Source organism: Amblyraja radiata, chromosome 1, assembly GCF_010909765.2.
Source record: "Amblyraja radiata isolate CabotCenter1 chromosome 1, sAmbRad1.1.pri, whole genome shotgun sequence".
NCBI classification, from domain to species: Eukaryota; Metazoa; Chordata; class Chondrichthyes; order Rajiformes; family Rajidae; genus Amblyraja; species Amblyraja radiata.
The window spans coordinates 120,108,215-120,132,793 of NC_045956.1; the positions used below are offsets into that span (position 1 = coordinate 120,108,215).

At 41.9% G+C, this 24,579-nt stretch overlaps 2 protein-coding genes across 2 annotated transcripts in view; one reads left to right on the top strand and one right to left on the bottom strand.

Moving 5' to 3' along the window:
- Nucleotides 1-9,191, bottom strand: part of cwc27 (CWC27 spliceosome associated cyclophilin) — a 199,290-nt gene extending 190,099 nt beyond the window's left edge. The window contains exons 1-2 of the mRNA XM_033029888.1: nt 8,764-9,191; nt 1,658-1,754 (exon numbers count right to left, since the gene is read on the bottom strand). Coding sequence (XP_032885779.1) covers nt 1,658-1,754; nt 8,764-8,805 — 139 coding nt within the window. The 5' untranslated portion in view covers nt 8,806-9,191. The remainder of the gene's footprint in view (nt 1-1,657; nt 1,755-8,763) is intronic.
- Nucleotides 9,192-9,360: 169 nt separating this feature from the next.
- Nucleotides 9,361-24,579, top strand: part of srek1ip1 (SREK1 interacting protein 1) — a 34,438-nt gene continuing 19,219 nt past the window's right edge. The window contains exons 1-2 of the mRNA XM_033029902.1: nt 9,361-9,486; nt 19,713-19,760. Coding sequence (XP_032885793.1) covers nt 9,474-9,486; nt 19,713-19,760 — 61 coding nt within the window. The 5' untranslated portion in view covers nt 9,361-9,473. The remainder of the gene's footprint in view (nt 9,487-19,712; nt 19,761-24,579) is intronic.

The window sequence follows — 24,579 nt, forward strand, 5'->3', positions numbered from 1 at the left end:
TTTCCAATCATTTACATGAGACACATCATGAGCATAATGCAATATCTCTATTTGCTTGGATGAGTGCAGCTCCAACAATATTCAAGCTTAACATAGCAGCCCATATGATTTGCACACCATTCACCACCACCGATGTTCACTACCTCCACCGCATGTGCACAGTGGCAACATTAGGTACCATCTAAACGCTTCTTCAATGGCACTTTCCGAGCTATCTGATAGTGAAAACAATGAATGCAAGTGCTCACAGAATACCACAACTTGCAATTTTTCTGTCACAACATTCTAAATTTAGAAACCACAAAAATACATTTAAACCATTATCAGAAATTATTTTAATGTTGATAATTGCTGATGATACAACTTGCATATGGAAATTGAAATTAAGTGCACAAATATTCTTTAGAACCATTTACATGATCATATGTGTATTTTTACAATACTGGAGAGATTTCAGCACAGAACATTAAAAATGTCATATCTCCACTGTTTCAAGTAGCATGGTGTTAAATTTTCAGGGATTGTTACTCAAATGTGCAAGAGATAGTAGAGATAAAACCAAGTTAGGAATTAAATTAATTCCCTGATTCAACCAGTTTATATCTCAAAAATATCGATTTTTAGGACACCAAAAATGTGACATGCTATGACAATGAAATAGGCAATTTCTGCATTAATTTAATTATAATTCAAAACATTTTCAAGTTTGTTGCTTTGCAGAGATGCATGTTTTGCAGTAATAAGCAAAACATTTGATGAATTTGGCATTAAGTGCTCTGAATGGCCATATTTCAAAGAGTCCAACGGTGGTTACTATTGGTGTCCACCCTATTTTACAGTAACTGCCGTTACACCACACAAAGAACTTCCCAAGGAGATTGAATTTTTTTTAGTTTGAAGAACTCAATAGATAATTAAATTATGAGTAGAAAGTAACCTTAATATCAAGATTCTGTAAAAGCTGCTGCATGCCAAAATTAGTGAATATTTTAGGTGTCCACCATCACACGCGTAACACCAGCCTTTTGCAGTAGCTATATTTCCATCAAATGGTGTACCTGCAGTCTCTTATTATGTATGGACAATTACTTCCATAAAGTTTATTCAAAACATAAGAAAGAAATTAAAAAAAAAAAAATACTGAAAGAAACAGGAGCTACTTTCATTGGACACTGTATAATGTGCGTAACACACGTTTCAGTAGATAACAGGAATATTGCTCATTTGGTCACATATTCCGTGTTTATAGCAAGAAAGTACATTTGTATGTTGAAAAACAACAAAAGTGAAGAAATCAGCTTTTATGCTTTAGAAAAAAATGCCTATCTAAATTTCATGTAACGGTTGTTATGGTGGATACCAAATATAAAGTGTAAAAAAACACATAGGAACACATGTTAAACAAGGAATTTTGTCCATTAATGAAATGTTCTCAAACTTCATGAACTATCTCTCCCTGTCATGTACAGCCGCTGTGAGGGTTTTTGATTAATGTGAATCATGATGAAATAATTTATTTGTGAACCTCAGTTTTGCGTATGATGTCACACTTTTTGTACCCAGTATTGTAAAAACACATATATACTTTTGTTACATTTCAGCAAATGGTTGGGATAACAAAATAATTTTATTAAATATTGCAATCTTTGAAAGATACCTTCCATGCAGAGTTGAATAAAGTTTCTACATGCTTTTGGTGCCTCTTTTGACCATAATTCGATATCAATGTCTCCTGCTGTGGTCTTCAAAAGAACCTGAAAATTAAAATCCCAGAATGAAAATATAGTCGGAGCCATAATGTGCTTCAACATAAAATACCATTCTAATATGTCACATAACTAGCTGTTAATATTACTCTCTAAGTCATGATAGATAATGTAATCATTGTCTGAAGGAAAAGAGACAAAGAAGCATTGTACAATTACATTCACTAATTCAACATATTGGCCAGAATTTGGGTAAACAATACCTCCAACCATTTTGATTGAGACAAGAGGAACAGTGTGGCCAGGCAAGGCCAGGAGTATGCACATGAATACAAACTGGGGAGCAGAGAATGAGGTAAAGGTCAGTGAACCTTTGAGAACCTTTAATGGCAAAGGGAAGTAAGCTGCAAAACTACCTGGCCAAGAAAACAAACATCCAGCAGAAGTCAGAATCTCACTACTGCCAATAGGAAGTAGTACTGGAGCCTGAAAACCATGACCTCCAGGTTCAAGAACAGCTTCTTCCCAGCAACCATCAGACTCTTGAACAATACACCCTAACCATAACCCTCTCGGCAACTATGATGTACTATGGACCTTACTTTGGTTGCACTACGGACCTCTAGGCTGCTTACCTACTATTAATGTATTGAATACTGTATATTTAGTTGTGTGCTATTGCATTAATGGGCCTGCGAACTGCAGCAAGTAAGAATTTAATTGTTCTATGGCTGGAATATGACAATTAAACATTTTAGGTCTCCCATTCCTCCAATCAAACCATCTATCACATTCCCGTTATTCAAACTTTGTCTCAATCAACAGGTAATGAGAGAAGAATTAAGAACAAGAGACTGAGCACAAAACAGCATATCAGTGAATTTCAACTTAACAAAACAAGCAAATATTTGCCCCTTCAGTCAAATGCCAAGACAATCCAACAGTATTCGAGAGCAGCAGAATTCATCCAGTAGTCCTTTAACAACACCAAGGACTAACCATGACCTTAATGAACAGTAGAATTGTCCTACTTTTGTTTGTTTCTTATGTTCTTTTATATTGTTGCACCAGAACAAATGTGCTGAAATGTGAGTTGGTAAGTTGAGAGTACATAAAGAAGCTGCAAAAGATATCGATAGATTTAATGAATGGGCCTGAGGTTGGCGGAGTAACATGTACGGTTATCCACGTCAGAAGGAAAAAGAGAGAAAAAAATTATTATTTAAACAGAGTGAGAGTGAATGGGTCAGAATGGCAGGCAGTGGCGAGTGGAGTGCCGTAAGGCTCGGTGTTGGGGCCGCAACTGTTTACCATATATATTAATGATTTGGAAGAGGGAATTAGGAGCAACACTAGCAAGTTTGCGGATGACACAAAGTTGGGTGGCAGTGTGAACTGTGAAGAGGATGTTAGGAGGTTGCAGTGTGACCTGGACAGGTTGAGTGAGTGGGCAGATGCAGTATAATAGATAAATGTGAGGTTATCCACTTTGGCGGCAAAAACAAGGGGGCAGATTATTATCTCAATGGGGTTAGGTTAGGTAAGGGGGAGGTGCAGCGTGACCTGGGCGTCCTTGTACACCGGTCACTGAAAGTTGGCTTACAAGTACAGCAGGCAGTGAAGAAAGCTAATGGAATGTTGGCCTTCATAACAAGAGGATTTCAGTGTAGTAGTAAAGAGGTTCTTCTGCAGTTGTATAGGGCTCTGGTGAGACCACATCTGGAGGATTGTGTACAGTTTTGGTCTCTTAATTTGAGGAAGGACATCTTTGTGATTGAGGTAGTGCAGCGTAGGTTCACGAGATTGATCCCTGGGATAGCGCGACTGTCATATGAGGAAAGATTGAAAAGACTAGGCTTGTATTCACTGGAGTTTAGAAGGATGAGGGGGACTGGACAAGCTAGATGCAGGAAAAATGTTCCCAATGTTGGGCGAGTCCAGAACCAGGGGCCACAGTCTTAGAATAAAGGGGAAGTCATTTAAGGCTGAGGTGAGAAAAAACTTTTTCACCCAGAGAGTTGTGAATTTGTGGAATTCCCTGCCACAGAGGGCAGTGGAGGCCAAGTAACTGGATGGGTTTAAGAGAGAGTTAGATAGAGCTCTAGGGGCTGGTGGAGTCAAGAGATATGGGGAGAAGGCAGGCACGGGTTATTGATAGGGGATGATCAGCCATGATCACAATGAATGGCGGTGCTGGCTCGAATGGCCGAATGACCTCCTCCTGCACCTATTTTCTATGTTTCTATTTTGGACCGAAACCCTTCTTCAGACTGATGTCTGAAGCTCAGTCTGAAGAAGGGTTTCGGCCCGAAACGTTGCCTATTTCCTTCGCTCCATAGATGCTGCCGCACCCGCTGAGTTTCTCCAGCACTTTTGTTTACCTTTGATTTTCCAGCATCTGCAGTTCCTTCTTGAACATGATACAAATAAATATGGGAATCATATGAAACTCAAAAAGTTATCAATGTTTAATTTCAAACATAAATGATAATAAACATAATAACTGAATTGAAACATAATAATTTCAAACATTATACTTTATTGCAAGGGGTATGGAATATAAAAGCAGAGGCTTTGATACAACTTCACAGGGTGCCATACCTGGAGTACATTGTTTTTTTTAATCTCTATATTCAAGGAAAATGAGGTTGCATTGGAGGCAATGCAGGGAAGGTTCATTTAGTATGTTCCTGAAATGCCGAGGTCAATGTGTGAGGAAAGGTTGAGCAGTTTATATTTATTAGTAGAGCCAGGATGTTTAGGCGATAAAATTCTCTGAAATAGGCTGGCAAAGAGGCATAATAGAAATTACAAAAAAGGCATCTATTGATATAAAAATGCATTTCTTTCCTGCACCAAAATATGGTTAAAAATGATAATTATAAAGGTATACTACATTAAATGACCAAAGTTGCCTGGTTGCACATAATTACTAGCATTTTGTTGAAATTATCTGGTGTTAAACTATGCCGTCATTCAGACAGAATATGCTTCAGTTGAGAAAAACTTATTTCTACCCCTGTTTATGGGCAGTGGGCAGGTGCTATAGACCTGCATGGGAAGGTAGACGCTCCCGCCCCCACGAGTCTCGGGCAGATGGGGCTTGTCAGCATGGCAAAAAAAGGCTGATTTAGGCACTCAATCGTGAAAAGGGCATTATCTTCCTGAAATCATCAAAAAAGGCATGAAAAGGCACATGGCATTCATGGCAAAATCCTGGCTCTATTCATTAAAGTACAGAAGTATGAATAGTGATTATATTTATAGGAGGTACACACAAAATGCTAGTATAACTCAGTAGGACAGACAGCATCTCTGGAGAGAAGGAATGGGTGACATTTCGGATCAAGACCCTTCTTCAGACTGATGTCAGAGATAAAATGTAGTTGGAGACATTAAGACTGGTGGGAGAACTGGGAAGGGGGAGGGGATGGAGAGAGAGAGCGGGAAAGCAAGGGCTACTTGAAGTTAGAGAAGACAATGTTCATACCGCTGGGTATGTGCTACCCAAGCAAGAAAAGAGATGCTGTTCCTCAAATTTGCGCTGGGCCTCACTCTAACAATGGAGGAGGACCAGGACAGAAAGGTCCGATTGGGAATGGGAGGGGGAGTTAAAGTGCTGAGCAACCGGGAGATCAGGTAGGTTAAGGCAGACTGAGTGGGTGGTGTTCAGCGAAACGATCGCCGAGCCTGCGCTTGGCCTTGCCGATATACAGGAGTTGACATGTGGAACAGCGGATACAGTAGATGAGGTTGGAGGAGGTGCAAGTGAACCTCTGCCTCACCTGAAAAGACTGTCGGCGTCCTTGGACGGAGACGAGGGAGGTGTTAAAGGGACAGGTGTTGCATCTCCTGCGGTTGCAGGGGAAAGTAACTGGGATGGGATGTTGACCAGGGAGTTGTGGAGGGAACAGTCCCTGTGGAAAGCAGAAAGGGGTGGAGATGGGAAGATGTGGCCAGTAGTGGAATCCCATTGGAGGTGGCAAAAATGTTGGAGAATTATATACAGTAGGCAACTGCTGATGTGGTGGAAGGCGAGGACAATTGGGACTCTGTCCTTGTTATGAGAGGGGGGAGGGGGAGCAAGAGCGGAGCTGCAGGATATCAAGGAGACCCTAGTGAGAGCCTCATCTATAATGGAAGAGGAGAACCCCCATTCCTTAAAGAATTAGGGCATTGCCGATGACCTGGTATGGAAAACCTCATCCGGGGCGCAGATGCGGCATACACGGAGGGATTGGGAGTAGGGGATTGAGTCTTTACAAGAAGCAGGGTGGGAAGAAGTGTCGTCAAGATAGCTATGGGAGTCAGTGGGTTTGCAATAGATGTCAGTCAGTAGTCTGTCTCCTGTGATGGAGACAGTGAGACCTAGAAATGGTAGGGAGATGTCAGAGATGGATCAAGTGAATTTGAGTGCAGGATGGAAATTAGTCATGAAGTTGATGAAGTCAGTGAGTTCTGCATGAGTGCAGGAAGTAGCACCAATGAAGTCGTCAATACGGCAGAGGTAGAGTTCGGGGATAGGGCCAGTGTACGCGTGGAACTGTGATTGTTCGGCGTACCCTACAAAGAGGCAGGCATAGCTGGGGCCCATAGCTATGCCTTGGATTTGGAGGAATTGGGAGCAGTTGAAGGAGAAGTTGTTATGGGTAAGGACCAGCTCTGCTGGGCAGAGGAGAGTGTTAATAGATGAAAATTTGCTGGTTCTGCGGTCGAGGAAGAAACTGAGGGCTTTAAGACCTTCCTGGTGGGGGATGGAGGTGTAGAGTGACTGGACATCCATAGTAAAGATGAGGGAGTGGGGGCCTGGAAATCGGAAGTCATTGAAGAGACGAAGAGCATGTGATGTGTCAATGGCCAAATCCTCCTCCTTTCCTTCTTGACATTGCACCTATATAGCAATAGCTATAATACCATCTCTTTGCCTAAATGGACAGTTGAAATGGACATTGCCTTTGTGGAATAGAAGCAAGCATTTTTTCTGCAGCTCATTCACAGCATGAAAACTGGCCTTTCTGCCCATTGTGTGTCTGTCAATCATGTGTTACCCCATCTATACCAATCTCTTTTTCCACACAGCTATTAGTTCTCTATGCAAAGGCATTTCAGGGACTCAACCAAATACATCTTAAATGTTGTGAGAATGCCTCCCTCCACCTTCTCAGGCAGTGCCTTTTAAATTTCATCCAGGTTTTGAGTAGGAGCAGAAAATCTTCCTTAGACCTTCTCTAAAACTGAACGTTACCTTCACCCAATATTCTCTGGTTATAAATGCATCTGTATTGGGTAAAAGCCTATCTACTTTATCTATGCCCATCATAATTTCATATATTTCAAATGTTTATCTCCATTCCCCAGCCTTCTCAAGGAAATAAGCCCAGTCTACGAAGTCTCGGGCGGTCACGGTGGCGCAGCGGTAGAGTTGCTTCCTAAAGGGCCTGTCCCACTTACGTGTCCTTGGCACGCAAATTACGCGACCTCGTGGTCGCGTTGTCGCGACGGTCCCGCGAAGGTCTCACGCGATTTCATGCGTACGCACAGCCGTCTGGAGCGCGTGACGTCATTTGAAGATGGACACAAAGCTGGAGTAACTCAGTGGGACCGGCAGCATCTCTGGAGAGAAGCAATGGGTGACGTTTCGTGTCGAGACTCTTCTTCAGTCTGAAAAGAAGGGTCTTGACCCAAACGTCACCCATTCCTTCTCTCCAGAGATGCTGCCGGTCCCACTGAGTTACTCCTGCATTTTATGTCCATCTTCAATTTTCTTGGCCCCGCTCTGGGAGTAGAAGTGGGGGCGGATCTGGACCGCAACGGCCGTGAACCCAAGGCCGACTTCAGCGATCATTTGCCTGCTTCTGCTGCTGTTGGAGGTGAGATGTTGCGTCACGCCAGGGTCTTGGGCCTGTCCCACTTTGGCCGTCAGTTACGCGACAGGCCGTTGACGCGCGAAGATTTTGTTCGCTACAAAAATTTTGGAGCCCCGCGCGATGTCGCGCACAACTACATACCCCTCCGTGCTTCTAAGTGGGACCGGCCCCGTGCTGCCATACGATGCCCGTGCGCCTGAACGCGACCACGAGGTTGCGTAATTTGCGTCCCGAGGACACGCAAGTGGGACAGGCCCTTTATAGCGAATGCAGTGGCGGAGACCCGGGTTCGATCCCGACTACGGGTGCTGTCTCCCCGTGATCTGCGTGGATTTTCCCAGAGATCTTCGGTTTCCTCCCACATTCCAAAGACGTACAGGTTTGTAGGTTAATTGGCTTGGTAAATGCATATAATGTCCCTAGGATACTTCAAGTACACTCCCTGGTGGACTCTTCGGGAGTAATGACCACAAGACAAGACATAATCAATATGCTCCATCTCCATCATTTTTTAACACAGAGAGTGGTGAATCTGTGGAATTCTCTGCCACAGAAGGTAGTTGAGGCCAGTTCATTGGTTATATTTAAGAGGGAGTTAGATGTGGCCCTTGTGGCTAAAGGGATCAGGGGGTATGGAGAGAAGGCAGGGATGGGATACTGAGTTGGATGATCAGCCATGATCATATTGAATGGCGGTGCAGGCTCGAAGGGCCGAATGGTCTACTCCTGCACCTATTTTCTATGTTTCTATGTCTATGTTTCTAATGCAATCCTGTCAATCCTATACTGTGGCAACACGAACCGCACAAAATACTCCAATTGTGGCATTATTGATGTTTTATAAGTTTGTAACAAAACTCCTTGCTCTTTTGATTGAATTATAGATAAGGCCCGTCGGCCCACGCCGACCAACGATCACTCGTTCAGACTATTATCCCGGTTTCGCATCTACCCCCTGCACAATAGGGAGAATTTACCGAGGCCAATTAACCCAGACTAATGAAGGCTTCAGAATTCAAGCAAAATGTATGATCACTGGGCCAATTTGTAACTGGCCTATACCGGACCCTTCAGTCCGACTGCCGAACATGAAGGTAGTTTGCAGGAGTCAGCGACAGTGAGACGCTGGGGGTGAGGGGTGAGGGTCCGTGCCCCGGGTTACGGCGCTGCGCTGCGCTGCGTTACGTTACCTTCCCGCTGCTGGGCGGCTCCTGGATGTAGATGTTGCTCATGGCGGCGGTTTCGAACGCAGGCCGGTTTAAACCCCCGGAACCCGCGCGCTACGGCCTCGCGCTCGTTGGTCAGCAGCGCCCGCTACCCCGCCCGGGCTGCACTTTGCGCCATGTCTGCCGCTCTCTCCGAGTTATGAGTAAATGAAGGCGGGCGAGGCGAGCAAATGTCCAAACGAAAGCCGTCCAGGAGGATCCAGCCGGCGCAACCAACGCAATGAATGAGGTATCAGTTCACGGCCAAACACATCCACCTCGTCAAGCACTGCCACTATTTAGCGAGTGTACAATTAACCATCCCCAGAGACAGCAGACCACATCTCACGCCGAGCTGCGCACCGATCCACTCCACAGCTAGATCTCTACTTGGGACACTGGTTCGCAGCAAAATGTGTCCTGAAAGCAACTCGTCTGTTGGGCTAATTGTGCGATGGTGGTACTCAAATAGAGGCATTAATTGTGAAATTATAATATTTTGATTTAATTTTCTTTGGAGAGTCTAAAGACAGAAGTGATTTGTCCCCTATACTAGGATCCTTACGATATTAGCTTTTTGTTTTAGCAGTTATCAGAGATGGAGGAAATCTGGCTGTTGGGAAGATATTCAAAGACGCACCAGGAAGAGGAAGCCGATTGGTGAGTGCGCACTCGGTTATGAATGGACGTTTCCAATGGCTTTTTCAGGTAAATATAAGGAGTAAATGTAATGCTTTATGCTGTCTACGCAGAACTCTGAATGTTCTAAAACGTTTTGGTTATTTAAAGGAATGGAAATATGATTTAAATTAGGTCCTGTGTTCAACGCTTGAAGCAGACGCTGACCACAGGGTAGTCAGGATATGGAAACGGCGTTCATCGAGAGAAATCTACCGTATTTTCCTTCCCCGACTTCTATTTCTGACTTTGTAAAAGAATAGCAAGAAATCAATATGAATTTCAAACGCACGTGATTGTTTGACTCCTATTGCAAAATATTTCTCTGAGTGTTTAATTGTGCCGACTACGAGACGATGGAATTCTTACTTGCAGCTTAACAGGCCCGCAAATGAAATGACACATAGATAATCGAAACTACAATAAACTAATAACCGCGATACGAGGCAAGCGTTACAGTGACAAACCTGAATTTCGCAGTGCAACCGTAATTCATAGTCCACAGAAGACCATAGTTGCTGAGGTTGCTTATTGTTGTGTGGTGGCCGCGGACGCAACAGAATCAACAAGCCATCAGGAATAGACACAAAAGGCTGGAGTAACTCAGCGGGACAGGCAGCATTGGAGAGCTTTCGACTGAAGGGTCTCGACCCGAAACGTCACCCATTCTCTCCAGAGATGCTGCCTGTCCACTGAGTTACTCCAGCTTTTTGAGTCTATCTTTGGTTTAAACCAGCATCTGCAGTTCCTTCTTGCACAAGCTCATCAGGAAGGCTGGCTCTGTCCTGGGAGTGGAGTTCGATTGATTTTGGAGTTGGTCTTGGAGGGGAGGATGCTCCTCAAACTGTGGAGCATCTTGGACAATACAGTTCACCCCTTCCATGACACATTGGTCAACCTAAGGAGCACCTTCAGCAATAGACTGGTTCCACCAAGATGCAGCACAGAATGCCACAGGAGATCCTTTTTCCCATTGGCTTTCAAACTGTAAAATGTCTCCCCCTTCTGTGGTTCGGTAGGGTAGACTGACACCCTTCCCCCCCCCTCCCCCCCCAATTTTTGCACATCCCCAATCTTGACTCTTGAATGGTGACATAGGTCCACAGACAAGTGTGTCTGTGTAGTCAGGGCTCTCACTTAACTGTTTTTCTCTGTTGTCAGCCTGGCAACCTAGGCAGCTTTTTACGTTGCCAACTGACAGTTTAGGCGGTCATTTAAGACTGCTTGCATGACGCGTGTGATAATATGCTCGGCCGAAGTGCGTAGTTACCAGTCGGAATTATACTCAATGAAGCATTCACATATTATTTCTGCTTCAAATAAAATCACAAACTAAACATATTCATCAATCAAGACATGATATATACCACAATGACATGCAACAAAATTATAATACAGTATCTCAACTCTTTTTACACGTTGCAATGAATGCAATTTCTATTATTTCTTTCCACTTCCAAACAAAAATGTGGTTGGATTATTCATCGTATGATCAACCTGTGTCAATAAATCCTGGACCACATAACATATATGCTTAACCATGCACACTACAGATTGATACAAGCATGGGTCGTTATTGCTATTGGCACAGAAACACTCTCGCTTCCCACATAATTTTTCCATAACAAAATATACAGGTTGCAAAGAAATTTCTAAAGGCGTTTTATGATAATAGCTGTTAAAACCGACTATATCCATCTGACAGGTTAAACATTACACTAACTGACAAGAATGGCCAAAGGACATAACTGCAGCAAATGTTCTTGGTACTTGGCTGCATCACATGAATCATACAGTCTGGTAATAATAGCTAATGCAAGATAATAGTCGAATAAATATCGGAGGTCTCACCTTCTGTAGTTGGAACATCAGAGGTGTGAATGAGCCAATTAAGAGGGGTAAAATTCTGGCACAATTAAAATCATTAAATATGGATATTGCTTTCCTACAAGAGACACATCTGAAACAACAAACTCAGATCAGATTAAGGGCAAATTGGATAGGTCAAACCTATTACTCCTCATTCACCTCTAAAGCAAGAGGCACGGCTATTATAATTCGGAAGGGTATACCTTTTAAATTAAAGAAATCTATACCTGATAAAGAGGGAAGATATGTTATAGTCACGGGAGAAATTTACAATACACCATTAACTATGATAAATATTTACGCGCCTAATTTTGATAACCCACAATTTTTTAGGGAAATAATAGATTTAACCGCAGAGCATAATTATCAAAATATAATAATGGGGGGAGATTTTAACTGTGTTATAGATCCATACTTAGATAAATCAATAAAGCTAGGGAAGCGTCTTGTTAAAACTAAGACCTGTGAATTTTTAAATACTTATATAAAAAATAATAACATAGCTGATATTTGGAGAATAGCAAATCCAAGTGGTAGGGAATACTCATTTTATTCATCAGTTCACAAAACTTATTCGCGAATTGACTATTTTTTATTGGACACAAAATTAATCCCGTATACGAATAAACCATCATATCATAATAGTATTATTTCTGATCATTCACCATTGACTTTTATACTTAAAATTGAGGGAATGCCGTGTATAAAACCTTTTTGGAGATTCAATGTACATATATTAAATAACCCGCAGGGTTATGAGTATATAAAAGAACAAATAAAACTTTTTTTCAAAATAAATGACACGCCGGGTATTTCTGCACCGCTATTATGGGAAACCTTCAAGGCATATATTCGCGGTGTCATAATTTCTTACCAAAGTTTTCAAAATAAGGAAAATAAAAGAGAAGTTCAGCGGATAGAACAGAAAATAAAACTACTAGAACTGGACAATGCAACTGACCCAACCATAAATAAACATAATAAGATAACTTTATTGAAATATAAAGTCAATAGAATACTATCGGCTAGAGTAATAAGATTATTCCAAATTACAAAACAAGCACACTTCGAATTTGGGGATAAGCCACATAAACTACTTGCGAGGCAACTGAAGCAACGAGAAAAGGAAAAAACTATTACTAAAATTAAATCGGATAAGGGTGAGTTTTTAACACTGCCTAAGGATATTAATAAGAGGTTTGCCCAATTTTATCACAATTTATATACATCTAAAATAAATACAGATGTAAGTAAAATTACAAATTTTTTAGATAATTGCAAGCTCCCAAAATTGGATAGTTTAGAACAAGAGCAATTAGGAGCACGGATTACTAATGAAGAAATAAAACAAATAATAAACTCACTGAAAAATGGGAAGACCCCAGGACCAGACGGTTTTAGTAATGAATTTTATAAAAGATTTCAGGAGTCAATTGTACCAAGATTATTCAATTTATACATGCAGGCTTATACTGAAAATAAACTACCAGAAACCCGAGCAGAAGCAACAATAACACTTATACCAAAAAAAGATAAAGATTTAGATGAACCGGGTTCTTATAGAGCTATTTCACTACTAAATACGGATCAGAAAATTTTAGCAAAGATTCTAGCTAGAAGGCTAAATAATTATATTAACAATTTAATAAATACGGATCAAACGGGATTTATACCCAAAAGACAATCATTTAATAATTTGAGAAGGCTTTTCAATATAATGTCCTCTCATAATGAGGACAATGAAGATATTTCAGTTGTCACGCTGGATGCAGAGAAGGCATTTGATCAAGTAGAATGGCAGTATTTATACAAGGTACTCCAAAAATTCAATATGGGAGAGAATTTTATTAGATGGGTTAAACTACTTTACGATAGACCTACGGCAAGAATACTAACTAACAATACGCTATCTCCAAAATTTTACTTATCAAGGGGTAATAGGCAAGGGTGTGCCTTATCACCATTGCTATTTGACCTTATAATAGAACCGTTGGCCGAAAGGATTAGAAATCACCCGAACATTCACGGATATAACACTAAGGACTCAAAGAATAAAATTTCACTATATGCTGATGATATCCTTTTATATATTACTAATACACAAACGAGTATACCCACCTTATTAACACTAATTGAGGAATTCAGCTCTTTTTCAGGATATAGAATAAATTGGAATAAAAGCGAAATTATGTCTTTAAAACCACAGGATTCGAGACACTTACTAAAATTCCCCTTCAAAATTGCAACAGAAAAATTCAAGTATCTGGGTATTCAAATTACGAGAAGACACAAATCATTATTTAGTGCCAATTTTATACCACTATTAAATAAACTGAATGATATGATTAAATTTTGGAAAACGCTTCCGCTCTCATTGATAGGTAGAATTAACTCTATAAAAATGACTTTCTTACCACAATTAATATATTTGTTTCAAGCGATCCCAATATATATTCCAAAATATTTTTTCAAAAAACTAGATTCCACTATCACTAATTTTATATGGGATTACAGAACACATAGAATTCAACGAAAGCATTTGTGCAAATCTAAAGAAGTTGGGGGTTTATCATTACCTAACTTTATGTATTACTACTGGGCAGTGCATATTAAGAACATAATGTACTGGCTGGATAGTTCCACTCAGCAGTTGGAGTGGATAAGAATGGAGAAAGAGGAGTGCTATCCGTACGATATAGGAATGATCCTGCTCTCACCGATAAAATTGAATAGTATAATATAAGAAGAACCCAATTATTCACAATATAATAAGAATTTGGAAACAAATAAAAATATCCTTGAAATTAAATAATTTATCAGTACTAACCTCACTATTGAACAACCCCGCATTCAAACCTTCTCTCATCGACAACACATATCAACAATGGGATAGACTGGGGATTAGGAAAGTAGAGGATATGTATGAATTGGGCAAACTGTTATCATTTCAACAATTAAAATTTAAATTTAAATTGAAGGATAATCAATATTTTAAATATATACAGGTATGTGACTTTATGAAGAAATATACACATAGATTTCAAACTATATTTTTAGACCCTTTAGAAGAAGCAATGAATATTAAGGCTGATTCACAAAAATTAATATCATACTTTTATAATAATATATTATATAGAGAATCACCCTCAACAGAAGCACTAAGGGAAGATTGGGAACATGAGCTAATGATAAAGATCTCGAAGGATAGATGGGAAAAGTATTTGATGAATACACATAACTGTTCTATTAATGCAAGACATAATTCAATTCAAATTATTACATAGACTATATTATTCAAAAACGAGGTTGAATAAATTTTATCCAAACGTCTCTCCCAGATGCGATAAATGTTTGTTTCAAAACGCTAATATAACACATTCATTTGTAGGATGTACAAAGTTGAATAAATTTTGGAGTGATATATTTGATATATTTACAAAGCTCTTCAAGTCAAGAATAGAACCCAAAATGGAATGGATTATATTTGGAATAACAGGAGAAGATCTTCTTGAATTTTTTGAAGAGGTTACTCGGGAAATTGATGAGGGTAAAGCAGTGGATGTTGTATATATGGACTTCAGTAAGGCCTTTGACAAGGTTCCTCCTAGAAGGTTGGTTAAAAAGGTTCAATGGTTGGGTATTAATGGTGGAGTAGCAAGATGGATTCAACAGTGGCTGAATGGGAGATGCCAGAGAGTAATGGTGGATGGTTGTTTGTCAGGTTGGAGGCCAGTGACTAGTGGGGTGCCACAGGGATCTGTGTTGGGTCCACTGTTGTTTGTCATGTACATCAATGATCTGGATGATGGTGTGGTAAATTGGATTAGTAAGTATGCAGATGATACTAAGATAGGTGGGGTTGTGGATAAATGAAGTAGATTTTCAAAGTCTACAGAGAGATTTATGCGTTGGAAGAGTGGACTGAAAGATGGCAGATGGAGTTTAATGCTGATAAGTGTGAGGTGCTACATCTTGGCAGGACAAATCAAAATAGGACATACATGGTAAATGGTAGGGAATTGAAGAATGCAGGTGAACAGAGGGATCTGGGAATAACTGTGCACAGTTCCCTGAAAGTGGAATCTCATGTAGATAGGGTGGTAAAGAAAGCTTTTGGTGTGCTGGCCTTTATAAATCAGAGCATTGAGTATAGAAGTTGGGATGTAATGTTAAAATTGTACAAGGCATTGGTGAGGCCAATTCTAGAGCATGGGGTACAATTTTGGTCGCCTAATTATAGGAAGTATGTCAACAAAATAGAGAGAGTACAGAGGAGATTTACTAGAATGTTGCCTGGGTTTCAGCAACTAAGTTACAGAGAAAGGTTGAACAAGTTAGGGCTTTATTCTTTGGAGCGCAGAAGGTTAAGGGGGGACTTGATAGAGGTCTTTAAAATGATGAGAGGGATAGACAGAGTTGGCGTGGATAAGCTTTTCCCACTGAGAGTAAGGAAGATTCAAACAAGGGGACATGACTTGAGAATTAAGGGACAGAAGTTTAGGGGTAACATGAGGGGGAACTTCTTTACTCAGAGAGTGGTGGCTGTGTGCAATGAGCTTCCAGTGAAGGTGGTGGAGGCAGGTTCGTTTTTATCATTTAAAAATAAATTGGATAGTTGTATGGACGGGAAAGGAATGGAGGGTTATAGTCTGAGCGCAGGTATATGGGACTAGGGGAGAATACGTGTTCGGCACGGACTAGAAGGGTCGAGATGGCCTGTTTCCGTGCTGTAATTGTTATATGGTTATATGGTTATAAGATACCAATTTAAATAAAGACCAAAATGTTTTTTTTAATTATGGGTTAATAATTGGAAAGAAATTGATACTTAAATTTTGGAAAAATACAACCATACCAACTGTTAAAATGTGGATTAGGAATATGATGGACATAGCACGCCTTGAAGAAATGAGACTCCGACTAATAGATAAATATGACCAATTCTTAAGGAGTTGGTCTCCTTTCATCGACTTTTTGGAATCATGTGATGCAGCGGTACCATAAGGATTGCTGATTTCAGTTCATGACGTGGATAGATTTACATCTCCGAATATATATTTGAAAAATTCTCTTTTAAGGGGCCTTCTCTTCTATTTCTACTTTCCACTTTTTCTTTTTTATTTTATTTTATTTTTTATTTTTTATATACACTTCACGTTTTTCTACTCTCTACCATCTATTTTTCCACTTTTTCCCCTTTCTATTGTTTTCTTTTTCTTGTCTTGCTTACTTCCTTCTCATAACATAAAACTAGAGGTTGTACATAGAATGGATTACGGTATGACATAGTTGGCACCTAAAATTAGGTGCCACTGTATTGTTTTGTACTGTTAACTTCTAATAAAATAAACAAAAACAAAAAAACAAAACAAAAAAAATGTTCTTTTGGTAATATGTTTAAAGGTGTCAAAACGCCACATTACCGGACATTCAGGTTAGATGTACGTGTTGTGAACAGCAATGAAGATACCGAGTTTGTACGCACCAGATTTTAAAAAAAATTATTGATAAACGCTGTTTCCATCATTCCCACTTCAGAATTAACGTTAACATTTCAACTGAAATATCTCCTGACCAAATTTGTGATGTATATGACCGACTGTAGAAGTAAAACCTGGATAAATCCAACGTATAGTTGTGAATGTACACAAAAAAGCTGGAGAAACTCAGCGGGTGCAGCAGCATCTATGGAGCGAAGGAAATAGCCTATTTCCTTTGCTCCATAGATGCTGCTGCACCCGCTGAGTTTCTCCAGCTTTTTTGTGTACCTTCGATTTTCCAGCAACTGCAGTTCCTTCTTAAACACCTATAGTTGTGAATGTTGCTCATTAAATAACTACAGTACTGATACTCCATATTAAGAGCATTGATTTGCCGTTAAAATGAATTCTGTAATAACGTGTCAACGGTGGCAGTGACAATCGAATACTGCGGTTTTAATGTTTCACGTGTTCACAATTTAATTAATCCATCTATACCCATCTGACAGGTTAAACATTACACTAACTGACAAGAGATGGCCAAAAGACATAACTGTAGCAAATGTTATTTTGGCAATATGTTTAAAGGTGTCAAAACACCACATTACCGGACATTCAGATTAGATATGTGTGTTGTGAACAGCAATGAAGATACCCAGTTTGTACACACCAGATTTAAAAAAAATTATTGATAAATGCTGTTTCCACCATTCCCACTTCAGAATTAACGTTAAGATTTCAACTGAAATATCTCCTGACCAAATTTGTGATGTATATGAGCGACTATAGAAGTAAAACCTAGATAAATCCAACGATTAGTTGTGAATGTTGCTCATTAAATAACTACAGTACTGATACTCCATATTAAGAGCATTGATTTGCCATTAAAATGAATTCTGTAATAACGTGTCAATGGCAGCAGTGACAATCGAACACTGCAGTTTTAATGTTTCACGTGTTCACAATTTAATTAACCCATCTTTATGGATTAAAACAAATAATAACATTAGGAATTAAAACACATTTGATTGCATTCCGTTATCAAACATAGTCGATGTTTTGCACAGGGGATGTCAGTGAGGACTGAATAAGGGCGGGAATGGGGTTCAGTGCGGGATGGAGAGGAGTGGTTCCAGGATAAGGGGGATGAAGGGGGGCGTACAAGGGGGAGAGAGAGAGAGAGAGGAAGGGGAAGGGGCAGAGGAAGTGGAGAGGAAGGAAGGTCAGCGCTCCTTGGACAACACCGGCATCATCGCCCCGCTGCCTTGGCCGTCCCTGTCCACCGCCAAGTGCCGCCGTTCACTCCGACCCTCCGTCACCCTGCACTACAGCCGTCGCCTGGGTAATAGGACATCTGTTTAACTACCATGGGCTGGGAATTAGATATATTTATTGATCTATGTCTAAGATATGTTTGTTGAGCTGTGTCTTTTGGAGATGCATGATTTACATTTGTTATAAAACAATTCTGAAGGAGGAAAATATGCTTAAGTGTCTACCTGTAAAAGACACATCAAAGGGAAATTCTGTATATAAGGAGCAGATGAATCTTTGTTCGGTGAGCAATCGTCTAGATTGTTCCCAGTGATCAGTGTTTGATGCTGTTAAATAAAGTCTTGACTGCTTTGCCAGATCTTTGTGGTGTTTTTAAAGTTTTATTTAACTTTATTTAAGCCTGTACCTTCAGCAGCCATACATGCCCATGCCATAACACCCACACACATGTTGTTTCACAGATAAGGTGGTATGCTTTGAATCTTGGGCAGTTCCTTCTCACCTCCATACTTTGCTCTTGCCATCACTCTGATATAAGTTAATCATCATCTCATCTGTCCTCAAGACCTTTTCCAGAACTGTAGTTGCTCTTTTAAATACTTCTTGGCAAACTGTAACCCGGCCATCTTATTTTTACAGCTAACCAGTGGTTTGCATCTTGCAGTGTAGCCTCTGTAATTATGCTCATTAAGTCTTCTGCGGACAATGGTCATTGACAAATCCTGACTCCTGAAGAGTGGTTCTGATCTGTCGGACAGGTGTTTGGGGATTTTTCTTTATTATAGAGAGAATTCTTCTGTCATCAACTGTGGAGATTTTCCTTGGCCTCCTTGGCTGATGTCTCTAACAGTTTTATTCGTGTTTCTCAGTCTCATACTCTTTGACTGTCATTGGCACAACTTTGGTCTTCATGTTGATAAACAGCAATAAAAGTTTCCAAAGGTGATGGAAAGACTGGGGGAAAGACTAGGTGCTGAGAGCTCTCTTGTACCTGCATGAAGGAGGCAATTACAATCACACCTAATTACAATCACACCTGAGCAATTACAAACACCTGTGAAGCCCTGTGTCCCAAACATGATTGTTTCCCTACGAAACTGCTGTAATTTCTTCATGGTGAAACCAAAATGTATAAACATTACCTTTAATAAAATCTGACAATGTGCACTTTAACCACGTGATTTTTTCTATTACAAATCTCAAATAGTGGAGTACAGAGGCAAATAAATAAATGATGGGTCTTTGCCTCAAACATTATGCAGAGCACTGTATAAAGGGTACAATATTTAGTGCAAGATACGGTCCGATAAAGTGCGATTAAGGATAATTCAAAGTTCTCCAATGAGGCAGATGAGAGATCAGGACCGCACTCTATATCTGGTGAGAGGACAGTGCAGTTGCCTGATAAGTGAGTGCAAGTAACCCTTGACCCTGAGGGAGTGCCTTTGAAGAAGAAGATAACTTTGACTGTTTCTGAAATACTCCATTGACTGTGAAGTTCTTGAATATCATGAGACCATGAATGACATTACATATATTCAGATCCTGTCTTTTTGCAAATGACAATGAATGATGCAACTAAATAATACAGTATGGTTGCGATATAATTTACAATTTTAAAATTTATTTCAGGCCCAAATAAAGACAGTATCCGAGCAGGATGCAAGAAGTGTGGATATCGTAAGTAGTAAACATTGAGAATTATTAAACATTGCTCATAGCGGACTTTTTGCGAGGCCTCGGTCTTATTGTTGTACTTCTGAATCCATTGTTTTGTTGTGCATTTCTGTGTTATTGGGTGGTTTAGATTTTGTACTTTGTATTTATATTTGTTATTTCTTATACAATTACATTATTTTCCACTGACATGATGACAATTTAAGGCCTGTCCCACTTTCCCGAGTTATTCACGAACTCTCCCGAGTTTTCCCCTTGATTTGAACTCGGAGAATTACGGTAATAGCCGTTTGTACGTACTCGGGGCTATTTTTTTAACTCATGGACATTTTTCAACGTTGAAAAAATGTCCCGACTTACCCGATGCCCTGAGTTCCTACGGCTGGCATTACGAGCCGCTAGGAAACATCTACGGACTCCTACGGACTTGCTGCCGACATTCCCCGAGTTCGAATCAAGGGGGAAACTCGGGAGAGTTCGTGAGGACCTCTGGTAAATAATCAAGGTTAGTGTATGTGCAGTATGCAATATATTAATTGGCTGCACCTTAGTTTCACTTTTATATACATCTAAAATGTTTTATTATTTTTGTGCACAAGGTATATTTCCACCAATATGCCAAATTTAGTGCAAACATTCAACTCACTGTTTAACTGACATTCCAAAAGAAAATACCAAATGCTGGCTCCAGTCACACTCGGTTTTGATCAGATAATATATAATTTTTATGGATGCTACAGGGACTGAGATTAATTTAGTATGTTTGTTGAGGAATATGACAATGTTTGATTAATTTATGTAAAGGCTTATAAGAATGATGGAGATTAAGATATTATCAATGAACACACAGATTTTGTGAATAAAATTGAAACTTCCCATGCAATACTCAAAAATCACAATTACCGGTTGTGCAATTAAAAGCAAATTGTTTGCCTACACTGCATTGATTCTAGAATTTTTCTGCTGTTAGAAATTTCCAGAATGCAGTTTTGCACAATTTAATTAAGAGGAAGGGGCGAGAGAGAGGAGGGGTGGGGGAGAGGAGGAGGTGGGGAGAGGGGAGGGGGGTTGGAGGAGGGGAGAGAGGGGTTGGAGGAGGGTAGTGGGGAGGGGGGGGCAGAGGGTTGGAGGGGGCGGGGAGAGGAGGAGGGGGGGAGAGGTGGGGGGAGGAGGGGAGAGGGGGGGTGGAGGAGGGGAGAGAGGAGTTGGAGGAGGGTAGTGGGGAGGGGGGGGCAGAGGGTTGGATGGGGGGGAGAGGAGGGGGGTTGGAGAGGAGGGGGGTTGGAGGAGGGGAGGGGGTGGAGGAGGGTAGTGGGGAGGGGGGGCAGAGGGTGGGAGGGGGAGAGAGAGATGGGGCGGGGGAGAGAGGAGAGAGGGGAAGGGGGATGGGGCAGGGAGTGCGAGGGGGATGAGGAGGGGGGGAGAGGGTCCCGTCCACTCAATGCGCGGTTGCGGGGGGGGGGGCTGCGGCGTCACACACACACTAACCACCCACCCCCCCCCCCCCACCCCACACACACACACACACACTAACCACCCACCCCCCCACACACGCACACTAACCACCACCCCCACACACACGCACACTAACCACCCCCCCCCCCCCACACACACACACCCCCCCCCCCACACACACACTAACCACCCCCCTCACACTAACCACCACACACACACTAACCACCACACACACACACCACCCCCCTTGATATTATATTAATATTATTCATGGGCTCCTTTCACCCCATCCCCGCCCTATCTCGAGGGGCAGAGAAAGAGAGATGGGGGGGGAGGGAGATGAGGGGAGAGTGGGGGGGTGGAGGAGGGGAGAGCGGGGTGGAGGAGGGTAGTGGGGTGAGGGGGGGCAGAGGGAGAGGAGGGGGGAGAGGGAGAGGAGGGGGGGGAGGGGGTGAGAGAAGGGGAGGTGGAAAGGAGAGGGGGGAAGGGGGAGAGGGGAGAAGGGAAGGGAGGTGGAAGGGGAGAGCAATCCGTCAACGTGCGGTTGCGGGGGCGGGGGGCAGGCTGCGGCTTCACACACACACTAACCACCCACCCCCCCCACACACAAACACTAACCACCACCCTTGATATTATATTAATATTATTAATTGACTCCTTTTACCCCATCCCCGCCCTATCTCGAGGGGCAGAGAGAGGGGGGAGGGAGTTGAGGGGAGAGAGGGGGGGTGGAGGGAAGTGGGGGAGATGGGATGGAGAGGGGGGAGAGAGTGGGATGGGGAGAGAGGGGGGACAATGCGGATATAGGGGTAGGGTGAAGGGCTAGTGGGGGAGGGGAGGAGGAGAGGGAGGTGGAGTGGGGGAGAAGAGGGGGAGAGGAAGGGAGGGGAGTGGGGGAGAGGGGGTGAAGGGGGGGAGGAGAGTAGGAAGGGGGAGGGGGAGGATGGGGGGGTGAGAGGAGGGTAGGGAGAGAGAGGGAGAGTGTTGACTTGAACTCGGCGAGCGGGTGACTCAGACGGGGCCGACTGAACAATTGAGTTCAAGATCACCAGCGAAGAAAAGGCGTTACGATTCCCCGTGTCCTTGCGATCAATGGAGGAATCGCTCCCGTTGGCGGCTTCAGGCTTCATTCAGGCTTCAGGCTTCATTCAGGCCTCGGGCTTCATTCAGGCTTCAGGGCCCGGGGAGCAGGGAGGGGGGGGCGGAGAGGGAGGGGGGGAAAGAGGGGGGGGGGGGGGGAAAGAGTATGAAAAGCGGGGAGAGGAGGAAGCAAGGGGGAAGCGTGGCGCGAGTCAACCAAAGGACATTGGCGGCTTCAATCCAGACGGGGGGGGGGGGGAAGGGGTTGTCACACTAGGCAGTGTGATGGAATATTGGCCATTCACGTGCATCAGAGCAGCTCCCACAGCACTCAAGAATCACTATAATTCGTAAAACTGCCTACTTGTTTGATACCCCATCTGCCACATTATATCTTTATTCCTTCCACCATCAACGTGCAAGGATGTATTTATAAAATGAGCTGCAGTTACTCACCTGACAGATCCTGCCAACGCTGAGACTTTTACCACCTAAAATACATCAATATGGAAATGTTAACTTTACCATCCATCATATATCATCCTTCATTGGTGGGTCCAACTCCTGGAGTTCTCTACCTAACTGCATGTTGGGAGTATTTTGCCTGAAATGAGTGCAGTAGTTCTAGAAGGTGGCTCACTGTTACCTTCTCAAGTACCTTTAGGGATAGGTAACAGATGCTGGCCTTGACAATGATGCCCAGATCCTGTAAAATGTAAATGATGAACCAGAGAGAGAAAAGAAGGTATTAGAGAAAGGCCTGAAGAAACAGAGAGGAGGGAAGGAATTGGAAGAAAAAGGGAAAGATTTGTAATGAACTTGGGAGCTCAGATGAGTTTTGATTTCAGAATATTTTGCAGAACAAAAAGATGTACCAGCTGTTTGATTAATGTGTCCAATTTAGGTTCACATCCCTGTCATCTGTATTATACTAAAACTCTTCCCTTTGTTCTCAACATTCTAAACTTCTGTGTATATGCAGGAGTGTTGGCTTTCTTTTAATCTCCTTAATTTGTATCTTCTTCCAAAAAGCCTTCCCATTTTCACATATGCTCCACATACCACCCCCCTCCCCTCTCTAGGGAGTGGTGAGTATTGGAACCTATGGGTGAGTGGTGGAGTATTGCATTTGGGGAACAGCCCTCCCCAGTGACACGGCGCGCCCCCCCCCCACCACTCAATCTCTACCCCCCCTCCCCCTCCCTCTACCCTCCTTCTCTACCTCCTCCCCCTCACTCTCACGGGTCCCACTTGGTCTAGTTTCCTTATAAATCTTACCCGTATCAATTATTACCCTTTGTGGACACATCCAAATGACTTTGTATGTTTCCTTCATATGATTCTATCACCCATTTTGGTCATATATTTTGATCTTGATCTCCCCCATTTAAAATGCCTCCCCATTTCCTTCCTGGTTCATTTATTATTAAATTAAATATGACCTATTTGCCAGAGGAAATAAATTCTCCCTTCATGCTCTATGAACACTTTTAATAATTTTGAATTCCTCTATTAGGTCTTTTCTTAAACATTTCTGCCATGAGGAGAATAAACCCAACTTCTCCAAACTCTCCACATGACTGAATACTCTGTACAGAACTTTGACATCTTTCCAAAGGCGTGAATTGTACACACTGTTCTACCTGAAGCTAAATCAGAGGTTTGTTCAGGTTATTATGAGTTCCATGTGTTTGTACTTAGCGCCACTATTTACAGAACCAAGTATCCTATTCTTAAGGATGCAAACATATCCTTTGTATCACCTGTCATATATTGAAAAAAAATGTAAATAGTGTCTTCTAGTAGTGCCATGTCTTCTACTTCAGCACCTCTCTAAATTTAGGTCATTTTGAATTTCATCCTGTTTCACCAGAAGAGAACCATTTAGCACCATATTGATTTGCACCTGCCATATCTTGCATGTTTAATCAACTGCTTGGATCCTCCTGAAATCATGCTCCCCTTAAATCATTTTTGTAGATGTATTTAGACGTGGTCCTTAATCCTTCACTAAGTCTTTATTAAGACACTACATCCACACGTCCCAGCACTGACCACAACTGGTCTACACACGTACTGGAACCAAGAGAGGGAGGGTGCATGCAGATACTACAGTTATACTACCTAAGGTGGGAGTGTCAAATGGTAATGAGGTAGCTACATATTTGGTTGCATGCATAACCACCTACATCCTTTCCCGTAGAATAAACAGCAGCAGGGTAATTATACAAGCCTGCAACATAGTAACAGTATCAATTAATCAAACCGCACAATATTAAGCAAAGTC